The sequence below is a fragment of the Bubalus bubalis genome, chromosome X (genome assembly GCF_019923935.1).
Source record: "Bubalus bubalis isolate 160015118507 breed Murrah chromosome X, NDDB_SH_1, whole genome shotgun sequence".
Classification (NCBI taxonomy): domain Eukaryota; kingdom Metazoa; phylum Chordata; class Mammalia; order Artiodactyla; family Bovidae; genus Bubalus; species Bubalus bubalis.
The window spans coordinates 861,430-880,841 of NC_059181.1; the positions used below are offsets into that span (position 1 = coordinate 861,430).

The 19,412-nt window shown below is 51.7% G+C and overlaps 1 protein-coding gene across 10 annotated transcripts in view; it reads left to right on the plus strand.

The window, feature by feature from the left end:
* ASMT (acetylserotonin O-methyltransferase) overlaps positions 1-19,412 on the plus strand; it is a 56,745-nt gene that overhangs the window by 15,012 nt on the left and 22,321 nt on the right. For 5 of the 10 annotated variants that reach the window (XM_044936698.2, XM_025276359.3, XM_044936694.2 and 2 more), the window contains exons 5-8: positions 3,626-3,744; positions 4,758-4,898; positions 7,578-7,700; positions 11,017-12,016. In XM_044936698.2, coding sequence (XP_044792633.2) covers positions 3,626-3,744; positions 4,758-4,898; positions 7,578-7,700; positions 11,017-11,228 — 595 coding nt within the window. In that variant the 3' untranslated portion in view covers positions 11,229-12,016. Of the gene's footprint in view, positions 1-3,625; positions 3,745-4,757; positions 4,899-5,472; positions 6,422-7,577; positions 7,701-8,410; positions 8,826-11,016; positions 12,017-19,412 lie in introns of those variants that run through there. The other 5 variants (XM_044936701.2, XM_044936700.2, XM_044936695.2 and 2 more) reach the window with 4 other exon arrangements.

Here is a 19,412-nt window from a genome sequence, read left to right on the forward strand (position 1 = left end):
CAGTCCATGGAATCCTCCAGGCCAGAATACTGGAGTGGGTGGCCTTTCCCTCCTGCAGGGGATCTTCCCAACCCAGGGATGGAACCCAGCTCTCCCACATTGCCGGCTGATTCTTTACCAGCTGAGCTATCAGGGAAGCCCAATACTGGAGGTGGGTAGCCTCTCCCTTCTTCAGGGGATCTTCCCAACCCAGGAGTTGAACCAGGGGTCTCCCGCATTGCGGGATTCTTTAGCAGCTGAGTTACCAGGGAAGCCCCATTATTCCAAGGGGTGGATGTCAAAATGTGTCCCGCGTGTATTTCCCCTAAGAATTTCATAGAACCTGTCCTTCCATCTAGGTCTTAGGCTATTTGCAGATTCTTGTTGTGTGTGGTGTTACGGACTGTTCTAATTGCCTCGTCTCTCTCTCTTTTCATTGTCTGAGGAGTATCCACACTGTTGTCCATAGAGGTTGGCACCATTTGCGTTCCCCGGTGGTAGGAGGAGGATTCTGTTTCCTCCACAGACTCTTCAGCACCGAGTGTTTGTGGAGTTGTTTACAGCGGCCATTCTGACCGGTGCCAAGTGATTCTGCATTGAAATCTGGTTTGCCTCTCGCTAATAATCCCTGATGCGCATTCTTCACCCCAGGAAAGTGGTTCTGTTATGCTAAGTACACCTGGTCTCTTTCTCCTTTTGCGGCTGAGTCATATTCCGCAGTGTGTGGATACCACGGCTTCCTCATCTGAGTCATATTCCACGCCTTGCTCATCTGTGCCTCTGTCGATGGACAGCTTGGTTGCTTCCACGTCTTGAACATCGTGACGAGTGTTGCTATGATCATCGAGGTGCATGTATCTTTTCAAATTATGGTTTTCTCCAGGTATATGCCTCGAGGTGAGATTGCTGGGCCATGAGTTCAGTGCAGTTGCTCAGTCGTGTCCGACCCTTTGCGACCCCATGAATCGCAGCACGCCAGCCCTCCCTGCCCATCACCAACTCCCGGAATTCACTCAAACTCACGTCCATCGAGTCGGTGATGCCATCCAGCCATCTCATCCTCTGTCGTCCCCTTCTCCTCCTGCCCCCAATCCCTCCCAGCATCAGGGTCTTTTCCAATGAGTCAACTCTTCGCATGATGTGGCCAAAGTATTGGACTTTCACCTTCAGCAGCAGTCCTTCCAATGAACACCCAGGGCTGATCTCCTTCAGCATGGACTGGTTGGATCTCCTTGCAGTCCAAGGGACTCTCAAGAGTCTTCTCCAACAGCACAGTTCAAAAGCATCAACTCTTCGGTGCTCAGCTTTCTTCACAGCCCAACTCTCACATCCATACATGACCACAGGGAAAACCATAGCCTTGACTAGATGGACCTTTGTTGACAAAGTAATGTTTCTGCTTTCTAATATGCTGTCTAGGTTGATCATAACTTTCCTTCCAAGGAGTAAGCGTCTTTTAATTTCATGGCTGCAATCACCATGTGCAGTGATTTTGGAGCTCAGAAAAATAGTCAGCCACTGTTTCTCCATCTATTTGCCATGAAGTGATTGGACCGGATGCCATGATCTTGGTTTTCTGAACGTTGACCTTTTAAGCCAACGTTTTCACTCTCCTCTTTCACTTTAATCAAGAGGCTTTTGAGTTCCTCTTCACTTTCTGCCATAAGGGTGGTGTCATCTGCATATCTGAGGTCATTGATATTTCTCCCGGCAATCTTGATTCCAGCCTGTGCTTCCTCCAGCCCAGCGTTTCTCATGATGTACTCTGCATAGAAGTTAAATAAGCAGGGTGACCATATAGAGCCTTGGCGGACTCCTTTTCCTGTTTGGAACCCGTCTGCTGTTCCCTTCCCTAATGTTTGACTGTGTTGAGATCATTTTATGTGATATGTTTTCAACGAGTGCAAGTTAAAGGTACCTGCTGACATTGGCTTCGTGGTCATCTGCCCAGTTTTGAGTTCTTGTTCGCCGATCACCCCTAGGAGACTCCTAGGAGGGCAGAAGTACTTGGAGCCCTGCAGAGCTTGGGAATATTAAGTGCCCGTCAACCCAGTTTTTATAGTCGCTGTTACCAAACATGGCCACCAGGGGGCAGCATTACTCCATGCAACGCTTTTGCTTGTTTCCGTTTGTTCTTTGCTTGTTTCTTTACATTGGAGCAGAGTTGAGGATCAGCAATAGGTTTGTTCCAAGCGTACAGGAAGTTGGTTCAGTGAGACACAGCCACGGGTATATTCTCTTTTCGGTTCTTTCCCCCATATAAGGTGACTCCTGTGTGTTCCCTAGACTGCCCCATGCTACTCAACAGGTCCAATTTCATCACCTGTGACGTATATGTTCATGCCTGGGAAAATGCCATGGATACAGCAGCCTGGTGGGCAATGGTCCATCGGGTCACAAAGACTTGGACACGACTGGAGCGCTCGAGGATGCTCGCCCAAACGGCATTTGTTATTAGCCAGCTCAATTTTTCCTTTCTCCCTAACTATTTTTTCTAAATTTTTGATAATCATTACTTGGTTTTCAGAGTTTACGTCTTTCCTGTTGGCTCAGACTGTAAAGAATCCACGTGCAATGGTGGAGATCTGTGTTCAAACTCTGGGTCGTGAAGATCCCCTGGAGGAGGGCATGGCAACCCACTCCAGTGCTCTTGCCTGGAGAACCTCATGGACAGAGGAGCCTGGCGGGCTACAGTCTGTGGGGTTGCAAAGAGGCAGACAGGACTGAGCGACTAACGCTTTCTAAGTCTGTGAGCGTGTGTTGGTAAAATGGTTGATTTGCGTAAGTTTCTAGTACATGCCTGTCGGTTGTATAGGATCTGTCTTGCTCTCTCTGAGTTCCTTTCCTTAGCATAAGAGTCACTCGGTCCATCCAGGCTGCTATCAATGGCATTAATCTGGTCTTTTTCTTGGCTGAGTAATATTGCAGTAGAAAAGTTAGGGACTCGTTTGATCTGTCCAGAATGAGCGGGGAAATGCTTTTTCTTTGGGGGGGGGTGGGCTGTGGAAAGAGACAAGCCTGGGCTCTGCAGACCGTGCTGCTGACTCCGTGACGACGTGTCAGACGGTGCGGGTGGCTTCATGAGCGTCTGCGGTGTGTGGGGCTGCTCCCAGGCTCGGGCAGGAAATGCACCAGCGATTAACGGGGGAGGGTGGCCACTGCTGAGGGTCCTGAGACCCGGGGCCGGCTCTGCACCCCGTGTATTCTTCCCTGCCTCCCTACCTCCCCACTGAGTCCAAAACCACAGACCAGCCTCTGCAGAGGCTGAGAGACGAGAGGCGGCCCCCAGGAGACCCTCACCGCCCCACTCTTCTGCCCACCCTGCAGCGTCGTTGGCTCCTTCTCACCTCTGTCCCCTCCTTAGAGCCTCCTCCCTCCTCCTCCCGGGACCCAGCTCCCCCTCCACTTGTCTCCACCTCCCTGAATCCCCGTCATGCCCAGCCCCCTCCCCCAGCCTGTGTGGACACCCCCCACCCCCCGGCCTCCAGCCTCCCGCATTGCACAGCTCACTGGGTGGCCTGGCGCTCCACCCCGGTGGGTGGTGGACCCGGGTCTTTGCTCAGCTCGGGGGCCCCCGGGTCGTTGCTCAGGGTGATACCCAGCAGACTTCGCACGGTTCTCATGGGCTCATCTCGTCGTGTTCCAGGTCCGAGGACGAAAGGCTGCAGTTCATGCAGGGTCTGCAGGACGTGTGGAGGCTGGAGGGGGCGACGGTGCTCGCGGCCTTCGACCTGTCCCCCTTCCCGCTCATCTGCGACCTGGGGGGTGAGTGTCCGCCCCGGACCCTGGAGCTGCGTTTGGAATTCTGTTTGTAGACCCTAGGGCTTCCCTGGTGGCTCAGATGGTAAGGAATCTGCCTGCAATGCAGGACTCCTGGGTTCGATCCCTGGGTCGGGAAGATCCCCTGGAGAAGGGCATGGCAACCCACTCCAGTATTCTTGACTGGAGACTCCCATGGACAGAGGAGCCTGGGGGGCTACGGTCCACGGGGTCACACAGAGTTGAACGCAGCTGATGTGACTTAGCACAGGCACATATATTGAGTACAATTCCCTGCGCTGCACACTAGAAACTTGTCAAGTATCAGAGTGATTTATAGCAGCCTGCCATGTCCGTCCCAGTCTCCTCTTTTCTCCCTCCCCTCCTTCCCCTTTGGTGTGTTTGTTTCCCGTGTCTGAGAGTCTATTTCTGTTTTGCGCGTGAGTTCATTTGTATCACATTTTGGGTTCCACGAATGAGTGACATCACGTGGTATTTGTCTCTCTCTCTCTCTGATGAACGTCACTTGGTACGATCATCTCTAGGTCCATCCGCATCATGGCAATGGCATCACTTTGTTCTTTTTCACGGCTGCGTAATATTCCACTGTATACGTGTACAACATCTTCTCCATCCATAGCTCTGTTGATTGACCTTTAGGTTGAGGTTATTTTATAAAAGCAGATTCCTTGACTCTGAGATGTTCACGCTGCTGGCATCTGGAGGGAGGTCTCCATGTCTCACCCGGGTGTCCCCTGGAAATGTCTCCCACAGGGAGACATGGGCACGTCTTCCCGTGGCATCTGCCCAGGGGCTTCCTCTGCCTGGCCGCTGTCTGTTCTCAGGCGGACGAGGGGAAGCCGTCAGGTCAGAGTCTACATGGAGGGTGGATGTGTAGGTTGGTCCAGCCAGGAAGTTGCCTTAGATACAGGGCTTTGTACGTGAGCCTGTCACCATGGAGACCAGACTGTGGGTACCGCCCAGGCCTGGGGGCTGTCAGAGCCCACGTTCTCTTGCAGGAGGTTCTGGGGCTCTGGCCAAGGCGTGCGTGTCCCTGTACCCGGGATGTCGGGTCATCGTGTACGACATCCCAGGAGTGGTGCAGATGGCCAAGAGACATTTCTCAGCCTTGGAGGATGAGCGCATCAGCTTCCATGAAGGTGGGTGTCTGGAACACTGTGTCCGCAGGGAAACACGTGGGTCCTGGCGGGCTGAGGAGACGGAGCCAGTGGGCGTTCAGCGTGGCTTTCTGGACCGTCCAAATACACCCCCTTAAGATGGAGCTTCCAGGGGGCTCAGTGGTAAAGAATCCACCTGCCAGGGCAGAGGACGCAAGAGACGCAGGTTCGATCCCCAAGTCGGGAAGATCCCCTAGAGACAGAAATGGCTACCCACTCCAGTATTCTTGCCTGGAGAATCCCCATGGACAGAGGAGCCTGGTGGGGCTACAGTCCATGGGGTCATGAAAGAGTTGGACACGACTGAGCACCCGGGCATTTAAACCTAGAACTGTGATGCAGGATGGGTGGGGAAATGTGGGAGGGTGTTGTTTTCTTGCAGTTAATTCTTTCCTGAGTGTTGTACTGGGTTCAATGTGTCTCCTCACCCAGAGTTTGTAAACAGGACTTTAGGAAATAAGGTGTTTGCAGAGGTGATGCAGTGAAGGGTCTGAGATGAGGATCCTCCTGGATGGGGGTGGCCCTAAACCCCAGTGACACGGTCCTTATAAGACAGGGAAGAGGAGAGACATGGACACAGAGGAGAAGCCACGTGGAGGCGGAGGCAGAGACGGGAGGGAGGCGGCCACCAGCCCAGGGATGGACGCCCGGAGCCCCCAGAAGCTGGAAGAGGCAGGAAGGACCCTCCCCTGGAGCCTCTGCAGGGAGCTCAGCCCTGGGACACCTGACCTCAGATGTCTGGTCTCCAGGGCTGGGGGAGGACGGATGTCCTGGTCTCTGGGCACTTCTTACGGCCGTCCCGGGAAACTCACGTAGGTATTTACAACCAGCTCATGCGCGAGTGGCAATGAGGGACGTGGGTTGAAGGCAAGGTGAGGGGACAGTTGCTGACGGAGGAGGCAGAAGCTTCTCAGACGTCCCAAGGCTCAGAAACCACAGCAGGTTTGCGGACCGCTGCGAGGGACTTGTGGTTGCCTTGGAAACGTGGGGTGCAGTTCCCAGCTGCGGGCCGTCACCTCGGTACCGAGGTCTGAGCTGCAGACACCGTGTACCTCCATTACCTCCATGTGTAGAGACAACTGGCTGTTTGTGACTCTTTTTCTCTGCTGTGTCAGGAGGAAGACAGCAGGTTGGGGGTATCATTTCTGTCCACTCTGAGATCTGCCAAGAACTCCCTATTATTATGATTATTGTTATTATTTTGGCCATGGGATGCAGCTTGTGGGATGTTAGTTCCCTGACCTGGGATTGAACTTATTTTCTTGGTAATGAAACCATGGAGTCCTAAACTCTGGATAACAGGGGAATTAATTCCCTATTTTATTTTTTTTAAAAGTTCACCTCCAAGTTCAGGGCATCTCAAGGGACACGCCGCCAGCATTCCATCCAGGGCCGTATGTTGTGGGGGGACTCTGACTGACCCGGGTGAAGGGTCAGCTCCTTTCCAATGACTCTGTGTCCGAAAGGCAGATTTCAAGGTGACCAGAATGTGCCAGACTGTGTCCTTAAAGGACTGGATGCTGCCTTTTGGCAAACTAATACAATTATGTAAAGTTTAAAAATAAAATAAAATTAAAAAAATAAAAAAAAAAGAAAATTCTGAAATGTAGACCATCAGGAAGTTTTCTTTTTTTGGGGGGTGCAGAATGGGGGGCTTTATGTTGGATTTTTTTAAACTGTTGAATTAAAATATACTGAATCTGAATGACTGAGTTTGGGGAGCCCCCTTCGATTTTGTGCTCAGAAGGAGGACCTCAGTGTGAAGTTAACCACCTCTAGGGCATCTTCTTGGAGATATACGCACTGACACGTGTCAGTTCTGTGCCTCACCCGGGAAATGGGGCGAAGAAGGAGCCTTTGGGGGACTTCCTTGGTGGCCCAAGTGGCTAAGACTGTGAGCCTCCGGGACAGGGGACCCTGGTTCCACTCCTAGTCCAGGAGCTAAGTTCCTGCATGCTGGAAGACCCAGTGCAAGAAAGAAAGAAAGGGGTGGGGGAAGGAAGGCTGAGAAAGAGAAAAGAGAAGAAAGAAAAAGAGAAGAAGGAAAAAGAAAGCAGGAAAGACACTACAGGTCCCATTGGTTTTTAAAAAAAAAAAAAAAAAAGAGCAGAGAAAGAAGCAGGCTTTGGAAGCTGGGAAAACTAGATGGACGTGAAATGAAGTGGTTAGTTGCTCGGTCGTGTTCAACTCTTTGCAATGCACGGACTGTACCCGCCAGGCTCCTCTGTCTGTGGGGATGCTCCAGTCAAGAATGCTGGAGTGGGTTGCCATTCCCTTCTCCAGGGGGAATCTTCCCAACCCAGGGATCAAACCCTGATGTCCTACATTGGCAGGCGGATTCTTGACCATCTGAGCCCCCTGGGAAGCCCAGGAGGGTTGTGGACCGCTGCTTTAAGGGTGCTGTTTACACGAGACTTTCTGAAATCAAGTAAAAATAAAATCGTCGTCCAGAGCTGACGCGGAAAGGGGGCATAAAGGGAGTATTCCATCGTTCAGAATCGTCTCATCATCACACGGAGACGTCGTCTGTGTCGGGAGGTCAGCAGCTGGGGGCATCTGGGGCCAGGTCTGTGTGTATGAGTGACCCGGCCATGCTGGGCGTAGGTGTCCTCACTTGGAATTGAGGCAGGCTGACAAGGGGCCCCCGCGCCTGTGTTGCAGGGGATTTCTTCAAAGATGCCCTCCCGGAGGCGGACCTGTATATCCTGGCCAGGGTCCTGCATGACTGGACCGATGCCAAGTGCTCCCACCTGCTGCAGAGAGTCTATCAGGCCTGCAGGACAGGTAGGTGGCGGGGACGCTGGGCGCCGGGCCCGGGGGTCCACTCAGGGCAGAGGTACGGGTGTCTCGACGCGACGAGGGCTCACAAACCCCGTCACGGGGACGAAGACTCGCCTCTGCGTGTGAGGAGGCCGGAGTTCCGGCCGGCCTCTGGAGGCTGCCTTCTTTTTCAAGACATCACCACGTCACGGGCTCCCTCATATCGTCTTTTCATCGCCACACTCTTCCGTTGCCCCCCACCCTGAAGTTGTGGTTCTCAAAGTACGGTGTCATTTTCAGAAGTGAAGTCGTTCATGGAGGGTTGTGTCTAGAGCCCTTCTGTGGGGGAGCTCTAGGAAGCGTGTTGAGCAAAAGTGAATTATTTATGTTTCAATGCATACTGACGTTACTTGATGGTGACTTGAGTTTGTTTGTTTTTTGACTTTGTGTAGAGGGATGTTTGAAACCTTGGTCCTTTTTACTTTTACTGATTCATTTCTTTATCTGTGCTGGGCCTTAGCCACGGCACTGGAGATCTTCCATCCTCGTTGTGGGATACAGGATCTTTCATCGTGGCTTGCAAACTCTTAACTGTGGCAGCGGGATCTAGTTCCCTGGCCAGGCGTGGAACCCAGGTCCCCTGGTTTGAGCGTACAGAGTCTTAGCCAGCGGGCCTCTGAGGACATCCTTCATTGGACCCTAGTATCATTATTATTATTTGCTTGTACAAACAGGAAAATCGTCAAGGAACAGATATATATGTATCCGTAGCCTGCAGAATCCCATGGACAGAGGAGCCTGGCGGGCAGCAGTCCATGGGGTCGCACAGAGTCAGACACGACTCAAGCGGCTCAGCACACAGCACGCACAGCTGATGCCCTTTGCTGTGTGGCACAAACGAACGCAACATTGTCAAGAAGCTATACCTCCGTAAAAAATTAGTTAAAAGAAGAAAAAAAAATATAAAAAGTTGCCAAACTGGGTAGTGGCTTGCCTGAAGTTTTTCTGTTTAGAAGAATGTGCGTGGCTCGGCGTCTCCAAGGTCACGGAAACTATGAGTTTCCCCCGGGGGTGATGCTGTGTGGGCTCTGGTTCGCTTCCTGTGTTTCAGTTCAGTAGCTCAGTCGTGTCCGACTCTTTGCGACCCCATGGACTGCAGCACCCCAGGCCTCCCTGTCCCTCACCGGCTTCCGGAGTTTACTCAAACTCACGTCCATTGAGTCGGTGATGCCATCCAACCACCTCATCCTGTGTCGTCCCCTTCTCCTCCCGCCTTCAATCTTTCCCAGCATCAGGGTCTTTTCCAATGAGTCAGCTCTTAGCATCAGGTGGCCAAAGGATTGGAGCCTATACACACATATATACACAAATCCCAGGTGGTGCTCAGCTGCCGGTGTAGGAAACGTAGGAGATGCAGGTTCGATCCCTGGGTTGGGAAGATCCCCTAGAGGAGGAAATGGCAACCTCCTCCAGTATTCCTGCCTGGAGAATCCCAGGAGCCTGGAGGTCTACAGTCCATGGGGTCACAAAGAGTTGGACACGACTGAGCGGCGGGACATGCACATATATAACACATAAAGCATGTCGTGTTTACATTTAAAATTTATATATTAAGCATTTACTTTTAAATAATGAATGGATGTCAAGAGTATAAAATAATAGTTATATAATTTGTGTTATTTTTGGATATCCTTAAAAATAAATATCATGAAAAACGTTTAAATGTAAAAATTTTAAATATTAAAATACTATATATTTACAGTAAGACTATATTACATTTGTGTATGTCGTTACATTACGGGATGTAAAAGTTGCTCAGTCATGCCTGACTCTTTGCAACCCCATGGACTATACAGCCCATGGAATTCTCCAGGCCAGAATACAGGACTGGGTAGCCATTTCCTTCTCCAGGGGATCGTCCCAACCCAGGGATCAAACCCAGGTCTCCCGCACTGAAGGTGGATTCTTTACCAGCTGAGCCACCAGGGAAGCCCAAGAATACGGGAGTGGGTAGCCTATCCCTTCTCCAGCGGATCTTCCTGACCCGGGAATCGAACCTGGGTCTCCCACAGTGCAGGCGGAGTCTTTACTAACTGAGCCATCAGGAACACCCGTGTATATATGGGTGCATATGTGTATGCATGTGTGTGTTACACGTGTCTGCATCGGTATATATATGTGCGTGAATATGTATTGACACACTCAGATGGTGCATGCATGGTACAAACTCGACCTTACAGACAGCGCAGCTAGGAGAATCCCCCAGATCTGGAGGCAAAGCTCTTTTCCTCACGTTCTCGCTGCTTGGAGGTCCCATCTCCGCCTCTCCCCATGAGCCTCCTACTAAGGGTCAGCCCCACTGTGTCTGCATCGCTGCAAACTACTACCAATAACGCACGGATCTTACTTTGACATCAGGGGGAGGGAGTGTGGGCATTCCTAGCCACGAGATCCATTGTCCAAAAAGGACCCGGGACTTGGTGACTTTTTAAAGAAGCCAGGAGAGCGTGGCGCTTGGTCTGAGAATCGGGTACGGAATAAAACGGGTCAGAAAGTGTGTAAGGGTTACTTTGATCGCTTGATTGGCACACTCGCCTTTGAGCTTTCAGAGAAGATGATGTTACACATCGTTTTGTGGATTTGTTTCTAAGCGATGAAGCTGGAAAATAAGAACAAACGGTCACGAGTCGTTTCCCGGGACTGCGTTCCGAAGGATGCATTTTGAGGATCGATGGTCCTTTCTCCCCGCCTCCCTCCCGTCTCTGCCTCTGTGTCCGCCTGGTTTCTCCTGTGTCTCTGTCTGTCTCCTTTTCTGTTTCTCATAAGGACCCTGTCCTTGCATGGCAACCCTCTCCAGCCTTCTTGGCTGGAGAGTCCCGTGGACATAAGGAGCCTGGTGGGGCTACAGTCCACGGGGTGGGAAAGAGTCAGACACAGCTGAAGCGACTGAGCACGCTCCCGGTTACCAGCCAGAGGCGGGTGGACAGTGTGCGTAGACACAGCCCTGCTTAATCGTGTGCTCTGTCCAGTGCCTACCGGCTACGCTGGCCTCTAGAGCTGGGAGGAAAGAGGGGACGATGGCTGTGGGTCCTAGGTCAGGATCTGTGCCTCGGGGTTCCTAGGTCAGGGTCTGTCCCATGGGGGGGTCCTAGGTCAGGGTCTGTCCCGCGGAGGGGTCCTAGATTAGGGTCCATCTTGCAGGGGAGGGTGGGAAATGCCCAGAGCTGCGGGCTAACCTGTGAGCTGGGGGTGTGGGCAGAAAGCTGGGTCATGAGAGAGTGGACCCCAGGTCCTGGGTCCAGGCTGACCCTCGCTCAACCCCTCACCCTCCCCACGGCAGGTGGCGGCATCCTGGTCATCGAGAGCCTCCTGGACGCGGACGGGCGGGGCCCCCTGACCACGCTGCTGTACTCGCTGAACATGCTGGTGCAGACGGAGGGCCGTGAGCGGACCCCCGGCCAGTACTGTGCGCTCCTGGCCCCCGCCGGCTTCCGAGACGTGCGGTGCCAGAGGACGGGGGGAACCTATGATGCTGTCTTGGCCAGGAAGTGAGCCCTGCAGCGTGTGACCTCCCGTCATGACTCAACGCCTGCAGTGAAGAGACGGTGTTGGTCACGTTTCGTTCTTGTCTTTTCTTCTTCTTTTTTCCCATTCTTGTCTGTCTATTTTGCACGTTTCTTGTTTTTCTGCCCTGTTGAGGGATATGAGGTTTATGCCCACGGATGGTCACTTTGAGTTTTATCTTACTTTCTTTAATTATCCTTATTTTCACTTGATTCCAGTCCATTCTATTTTGCTTCCTTCCTGTGATGGAGTTAAAGGTCTGAGATGAGGTTTCTCCTGGATGGGGATGTCCCTAAACCCAAGGATAGGGTCCTTATAAGACACAGAAGAGGGGAGACACGGACACGGAGGAGAAGCCACGTGGAGACGGAGGCGGAGACGGGAGGGAGGCGGCCACCAGCCCACAGATGGATGCCTAGAGCCCCCGGAAGCCGGAAGAGGCGGGAAGGACCCTCCCATGGAGACTCTGCAGGGAGCTCAGCCCTGGGACCCCTTGACCTCAGATGTCTGGTCTCCAGGACTCGGGAAGGGTGGATGTCTGTGGTTTTAAGTCATGATCCCATTTGTTTGTTTTGATCGACCCAGGACACTCATGCTCAAGGAAACGGATAGATCGTGGACACATCCCAGATTGTTCAAGTTTGAAAAAGCAGAAAAGAATTGCTGGTCTATTTTGCACCATAGAGTCCAAGAGGTCTGTCGTGTGGACTTTTAATATCTACTCCTTTACCAGCTTTCTGATATGCAATAAATACAGCATCATGAACTACCATCAACATGCCGCATGTCGTGTGGCTTATACCTGGAAGTCTGTGCCTCTGACCGTCCTTCCACGTTTCGTTCACCTCCCACCCCTCACCTGTGGCAACCAGCTGTCTGTATCTATGAGGTTGTTGCCAAGGTAGCTATTCCCTCCTCCAGGAGATCTTCCAAGGTAGCCATTCCCTCCTCCAGGGGATCTTCCAAGGTAGCTAATCCCTCCTCCAGGGGATCTTCCTGACCCAGGGATGGAGCCTGGGTCTCCTGCCTTGCAGGTGGATTCATTACCATCTGAGCCACCGGGGAAGCCCATGACAATCTCTAGGTCCATCCATGTGGATGCCAAGGGCTGTATTTCGCTCTTTTTTAGGGCACGTAATGTTCTATTGTATATATGTACCCCACCTTCTTTAACCATTCCCCTGTCAATGGACAGCTTAGTTTGTTTCCACGTCTTGACTGTTTTGTAAATTCATTTGTGGTATCTTTTAGGTTCTACATGTGAGCAATATAATACAATGCATTTGTCTTTCTCTGACTGACTTCACTTTGCATGAAAGCAGGAATTAACGTTCGTGTTTTTTCATGGTGACATAACGTGTGTGGGACGTGTGATTTTTCCGGACCGGAGATCAGACCCGTGTCCCCTTTACTGGCAGGTGGATTTTTAACCACTGGACGGCCGGGCAAGTCCTGTTGGATATGTTTTATAATCAGAAGCAAGGCAAGGCTTCAACTGTCATTTTTGAAGAAACATTTGATCTTTGTTTTCGGTTGTGCTGGGTCTTTGTTGCCGTGTGGCTTTTCTGTAGTTGCGACGAGCAAGGGCTGTTCTCTTCTTCCACTTCCTCTCTGCTTTCTACTTTCCACTTGGGAGCTTCTTGTCTCTTGCTGCAGAGCACAGGCTCTCGGGCACGCGGGCTTCAGGAACTGCTGCTCGTGGCCTCAGTAGGGGCCTCTGGAGCCCAGGCTCTTTGGCTGTGGTGCGTGGGCTCTGTGGCTCCAATGGCCTGTGGGATCTTCCCGCAGAGATCCAGCCTGGGTCTGCTGCGTTTGCACGTGGTTTCTCAACCACTGCCCCACTAGACGAGTCCAGCGAGCTGTTAGTGATTGTTGTGTTTGTATTTATGTATATGTTTCCTCCCGAATTGTAACCTCTGTGATCACCCCCGAGGGGCTCCATCCCAGGGGAGTCATTTCTCCGAGCTTCAGTCCATTCATTGTCCACCTGAAACCGTCACAGCATTGTTAATCGGCTGTTCAGTTCAGTTCAGTTCAGTCGCTCAGTCGTGTCCGACTCTGCGACCCCATGAATCGCAGCACGCCAGGCCTCCCTGTCCATCACCAACTCCCGGAGTTCGCTCAAGCTCACGTCCATCGAGTCAGTGATGCCATCCAACCATCTCATCCTCTGTCGTCCCTTTCTTCTCCCACCTTCAATCTTTCCCAGCATCAGGGAGTTTTCCAATGAGTCAGTTCTTTGTATCAGGTAGCCAAAGGATTGGAGTTTCAACTTCAACATCAGTCCTTCCAATGAACATTCAGGACTGATTTCCTTTAGGATGGACTGGTTGGATCTCCTGGCAGTCCAAGGGACTCTCAAGAGTCTTCTCCAACACCACAGTTCAAAAGCATCAATTCTTCAGCGCTCAGCCTTCTTCACAGTCCAACTCTCACATGCATACATGACCACAGGAAAAACCATAGCCTTGACTAGACGGACCTTTGTCAGACAAGTGATGTCTCTGCTTTTTAATATGCTGTCTGGCTTTGGATGGTGCCAGCTGAAGCGTCTTGGCCGCGTCCGATAGACCGCTCACTTGGAAACGCTGAGCCGTGCGTTGCGGGTCGGCCAGGCGTGGCTGCTCTTAGGAGGTAACAGAGCTGATGGCTGAATCTGGGGACTGGAGCGTTAGTCTCAGGTGTTGTGTCCTGGAACCTCCGGGTGCTGCCTTTGTGCTGCTGGAATTGAGTGTCAAGCTGATGCAGTTACGGAAGAAAGATGCCTGGAGGTGGTGCCTGGGGGCGCTCGTTTTGCCGGAGACACGGGGTTGGAATTGGCTTCCTGTCTACTCATGTCTGACTTATGACTTCTAATAATTTCCCCGCTGTTCCGCCTGAAGTCTGGAGCGGTGTATGAATTGATGTACCTACTTCTGTGGTTATAGAGCGGCTGTTTATACCGCAGCCTGGCGTGCTGCAGTCTGAGGGGTTGCGAAGAGTCAGACGTGACTTGGCGACGGAACGACAACATACCTGGTTCTATGACACAGAAAAGAGACGTGTGCCTATCTGTACATGCCTACATGTGTGTGAGTGTGTGTGTGTGTGTGTGTGCGTGTGCCTCCACGAGTGTCCGATGACAGCCCTCTATCCGTGTCTTTCTTTCTGACCACACTGCTCTCTTTGTATTGTCTGGAACCTAACTCTGTGGTCTGTCTGTACGTATAGGAACCCGTGTGTGCTAAACACATTTTTTTTCCCCCCAAAACAGCTTTACCATTTATTTCAATAAATGAAATCTGTATATGTTTTTTTTTCTTTTTACAGCTACTGAGACACCTCGTTTATTCCAGGTGGTCATAGAAAGAGGGATTCCACATGACTGAATTAGATAAAGTCTGATTTAAAATTTTATTTTCTGGAGTATACGCTATGCTGTGCGTGGACTTAGACAGTGAAGAATTTGCCTGCAATGCAGAGGACCTGGGTTTGATCCCCGGGTGGGGAAGATCCCCTGGAGGAAGAAATGGCAACACCCCCCCCCCTCAGTATTGTTACCTGGAGAATCCCATGGACAGAGGAGCCTGGGGGGGCCTCAGTCCATGAGGTCTCAGAGTCGGACAGGACTGAGCAACCAACAGTTATGCTGTGCTAAGTCACTTCAGTCGTGTCCAACCGTTTGTGCCTTCGTGGACGGCAGCCCGCCAGGCTCCTGTGTCCATGGGATTCTCCAGGCAAGAACACTGGAGTGGGTTGCCGTGCCCTCCTCCAGGGGATCTTCCCAACCCAGGGATCGAACCCGAGTCTCCCACAGTGCAGACAGATTGTTTAACAATGACCCACCAGGGAAACCCTATAAACATATATGGATCCATATAAAGGGGTCAAACCTGCGACTCGTGCATTGTAGGCAGATTCTTTACCACTGAGCCACTGGGGAAACCCTTTCTTGAGTATTAATTTGGTACCAACTTCTGCTACATTCTTCATTGGAGTTTGCCGATGACGACCTTCTTTCTTTCTCAAAAAAATTCCTTCCCTCTTCTTTCTGCGTCTTCTGTCTTCTCAGCTTCTTGTTTTGCTTTTAGTACCACACGGTTCAAAACTCCCGCTGTATTTCTGCATCTTCTGTTCCATGATGGTCGATCACAGGAGACTGAATAGAGCTGCCTGCGCTGTGCGGTAGGGCCTTGCTTCTTATCCATCGTGTATGTGATAATTTGAAGCTGCTAAACCCCAAACCCCCCAGTCCATCCTGCCCTACCCCTCCCCGCCCTTGGCAATCACAAGTCTGTTCTCTGTGTCTGGCTAAACGCATACTGAGATATGTAAGCTCCGGAAGCAGTTTTCCCCCTTCGTCTCCACGGGGTCGCAAAGAGTCGGACACGACCGAAGCAAGTAGAGCACTTTCGTCTGCTTGGAGGACGTGGGGTTTGAGCGGGAAAAAGAGATTCCCCGTCTGCATGCAACGAGTGATGTGTCTGCCTTTGTACAAATAGGCCTGTTTGGCCTGTTTCCAGTCCGACTGTAATTTGCCACATAAGGAGTTTTCCTTAATTAATTTTTTTCAACTGAAGTAAAGATGATTTATAATGTTCTGTTAATTTCAGCTGTACAGCAAAGTGAATCAGTTGTATGTAAATATATGTGTGTGCTCAGTTGCTCAGTCGTGTCCGACTCTTTGCGACCCCGTGGACTGTAGCCCGCCAGGCTCCTCTGTCCATGCGGTTCTCCAGGCAAGAACACTGGAGTGGGTTGCCATGCCCTCCTCCAGGGGATCTTCCCAACCCGGGGATCGAACCCGGGTCTCCTGCCTTGCAGGTGGATTCTTTACCACCAAGTCATCGGTATTCCCTCTTTTTTACATTCTTTTCCCATATAGGTCATTACATAGTATTTTTTTTTTAATCTCTATTTTTTGGGAAGGGGGCACATAGAGCAGCCTGTGGGAAATTAGTTCCCTGACCAGGGGTTGAACCCACAGCCCCTGCAGTGGGACGACGGAGTCTTAACCAGTAGACGGCCTGGGAAGGCCCGTAATAGACCGCTGAGGAGAGTTCCCTGTGCTACACAGTCAGTCTTCGCTTATCTCTTTCATACATAGTCACGTCGACCCCAGTCTCCCAGCTTATCCCTCCTGCTTAACTTTTTATTTTTCTTTTAATTGGAAGGACTGATGCTGAAGCTGAAGCTCCAATACTCTGGTCACCTGATGCAAAGAGCAAGGAGCTCCAACCAGTCCATCCTAAAGGAAATCAGTTCTGAATATTCATTGGAAGGACTGATGCTGAAGCTGAAGCTCCAATACTCTGGCCACCTGATGGGAAGAGCTGACTCATTGGAAAAGACCCTGATGCTGGGAAAGATTGAGGGCGGGAGGAGAAGGGGACGACAGAGGCTGAGATGGTTGGATGGCATCACTGACTCGCTGGACATGACTTTGGATAAACTCCGTGAGTTGGTGATGGACAGGGAGGCCTGGTGTGCTGCAGTCCGTGGGATTGCAGAGAGTCAGACATGAAGGAGTGACCGAGTAACAGCAATAGAAATTCCATGCATAGAGGGGCCTAGGAAATGGCATCAGTGCCTGAGCGATGGAAAGCAGGTTGCCCAGGGCAGGGGGGAGACTGGCCTGAGGGGGAAATTGGGGGAGTGATGCTTAGGGCCTCTTCTTGGTTAGCCCTTTGTGGGTCTTTCCCCAGAGGACTGCCCTACACTTGCTCTCCATGGAGGGGAAGTCCTGCGCCTTTTAAGTCAAAGGACATGACTTTGCTGACTGTGAAGAGTCATGTAAAGGGAAAGGAACAGGTTCTGTGTGTCTGACGGAGCTCAGGGGTGGGGAGGTTGTTCTGATCCTCGTGGGGCTCAGGTGTTGACCTTGACATCCCCCCCAGATGTCTGTTTCCTGCCTGCTCCTCACCTCTGGCTTCCGCTGCACGTGTCTCGGTTCAGTTCAGTCGCTCAGTCGTGTCTGACTCTTTGCGACCCCATGGACTGCAGCACGCCAGGCTTCCCTGTCCATCACCAACTCCCGGACTTTACCCAAAGTCATGACCATTGAGTCGGTGATGCCATCCAACCATCTCATTGTCTGTCGTCCCCTTCTCCTCCCGCCTTCAATCTTTCCCAGCATCAGGGTCTCTTCCAATGAGGCCGGCTCTTCACATCAGGTGGCCAAAGTATTGGAGTTTCAGCTTCAGCATCAGTCGTTCCAGTGAATATTCAGGACCGATTTCCTCTAGGATGGAAAGGCAATTTCTCACGGCCCCTCTGAGTTCATCTTCAGCGACTTCAGTGAGGCTTCCCGAGCAGGTGAGCCTGGACTGAGTCAGACACACAGAGCTCTCCCTCTGCTGGTTCTGCTGGGTCCTGGGTGCTCTTGAGGACCCTGAGGTAGCGACCAAACCCCAGTTTACACAGGAGGCGAGGATGGTCCAGAACAGAGGTCCCCAGCCTTTTTGGCACCAGGGACCAGTTTCATGGAAGACCGTGTTTCTGTGAACCTCTGGGCGGTGGGGATGCTTGCAGGCTGCCTCGAGCCCCTTGCATTAACTGGGCGTGCGTGCTCAGTCGTGTCTAACTCTTTTCGACCCCGTGGACTGTGGCCCTCCAGGCTCCTCTGTCCGTGGGATTCTCCAGGCAAGAATATGGAGTGGGCTGCCACACCCTTCTCCAGGGGATCTGCCCACCCCAGGGATGTAAGCAGTGTCTCCTGCATTCACAGGTGGATTCTTTACCACCTAGGTCACCGGGAAAGCCCACATATCGTATATGTATATAAATCAGATTTATAAATATGTAACATACATTTCTTTGGCTCCTCTGCCCATGGGATTTCTCCAGGCAAGAATACTGGAGTGGGTTGCCATGCCCTCCTCCAGGGGATCTTCCCCAGCCAGGGATCGAACCCAGGTCGTCTGCATTTCAGGCAGATTCTTTACCAGCTGAGCCACTGGGCAAGCCTTACTTTTTTTTTTTGTTTTGTGCAGTTTGTTTCTGTTATTACATCAGCTCCACCTCATAGCATCCTTCAGGCATCAGATCCCAGAGGCTGGGGACCCTTGGTCCAGACTGGTGGGGTGGAGGAGACCCTGCTTCATTCTACCTGTATTTGTTCTTGGGTCCCCTTCCAACGTAGCTGAACACCTCCGTTTCTGCCACATGCTAATTTCCAGACCGTTGGACACTTGTTGGGCTTCCCTGGTGGCTCAGACGGTAAAGAATCCGCCTGCAATTCAAGAGACTCGGGTGTGATCCCTGGGTGGGGAAGATCCCCTGGAGGAGGGCATGGCAACCGACTCTAGTATCCTTGCCTGGAGAATCCCATGGACAAAGGAGCCTGGAGGGGCTGCAGTCCACGGGGTCGCCAAGAGTCGGACACAACTGAGCAACTAAGCACCCACATGCGCCCTTTCAGGATTTTTTCTCCACTATTTGTAACCTTTGCAGCTGCACCGTTTCATTTTCTTCCCCTTTCTTCTTTTCTGTTTGAGCCATCCACTCTTGGCTGCTATTTTTACCTCCTGAATAAGCAGGGTTATTTATATACGGAGAAGCGGAGGCACATTATTTGAAGAAAGGAGAAGCTGTTACCTCAGACCCAGGTTTTGGGTATTTGTAAAAATCAGAAGGAAAATGAGCGTCGGGCCGTACCTGCTTCAACAAAGGTTTCGTGCAGACCTGAGCTCGTGGCTTCGGGAACGTGTACATGAGGGCAGGGGCAGGTGGGCTTCTGAGCCTGATTTCCGTTCTGGGTGTTTGGAGAGAGGGGTGGTCCGCCTTGTGTGCTGGCCGCCTGGGTTGCCACGGACAGCTCGAGTTTATTGATGGATTAGGTGGTTAAGATATGGCAATGCTGGGATGCTTCTCAATTGTGCTGCCGGAGAAGACTTTTTTTTTTTAATATATAATTAGTTTACAATATTGTGATGATTTTCGCCATGTATCAGCATGAACCGGTCACAGGTACACATGTCCCCTTCATTCTTGACTCCCCTCCCAGCTCCCTCCCCACCCTGTCCCTGCACGCGTCACAGAGCTCCGGCTTCGGCTGCCCCGCGTCGTGCGTCGGACTTGCCCTGGTCAGCTCTCTTGCCTATGGTAACCTACATGTGTCAGTGCTCTTCTCCCAAATCATCCCACCCTTGCCGTCTCCCACTGAGTCCAAAAGTCTGTTCTATACATCTGTGT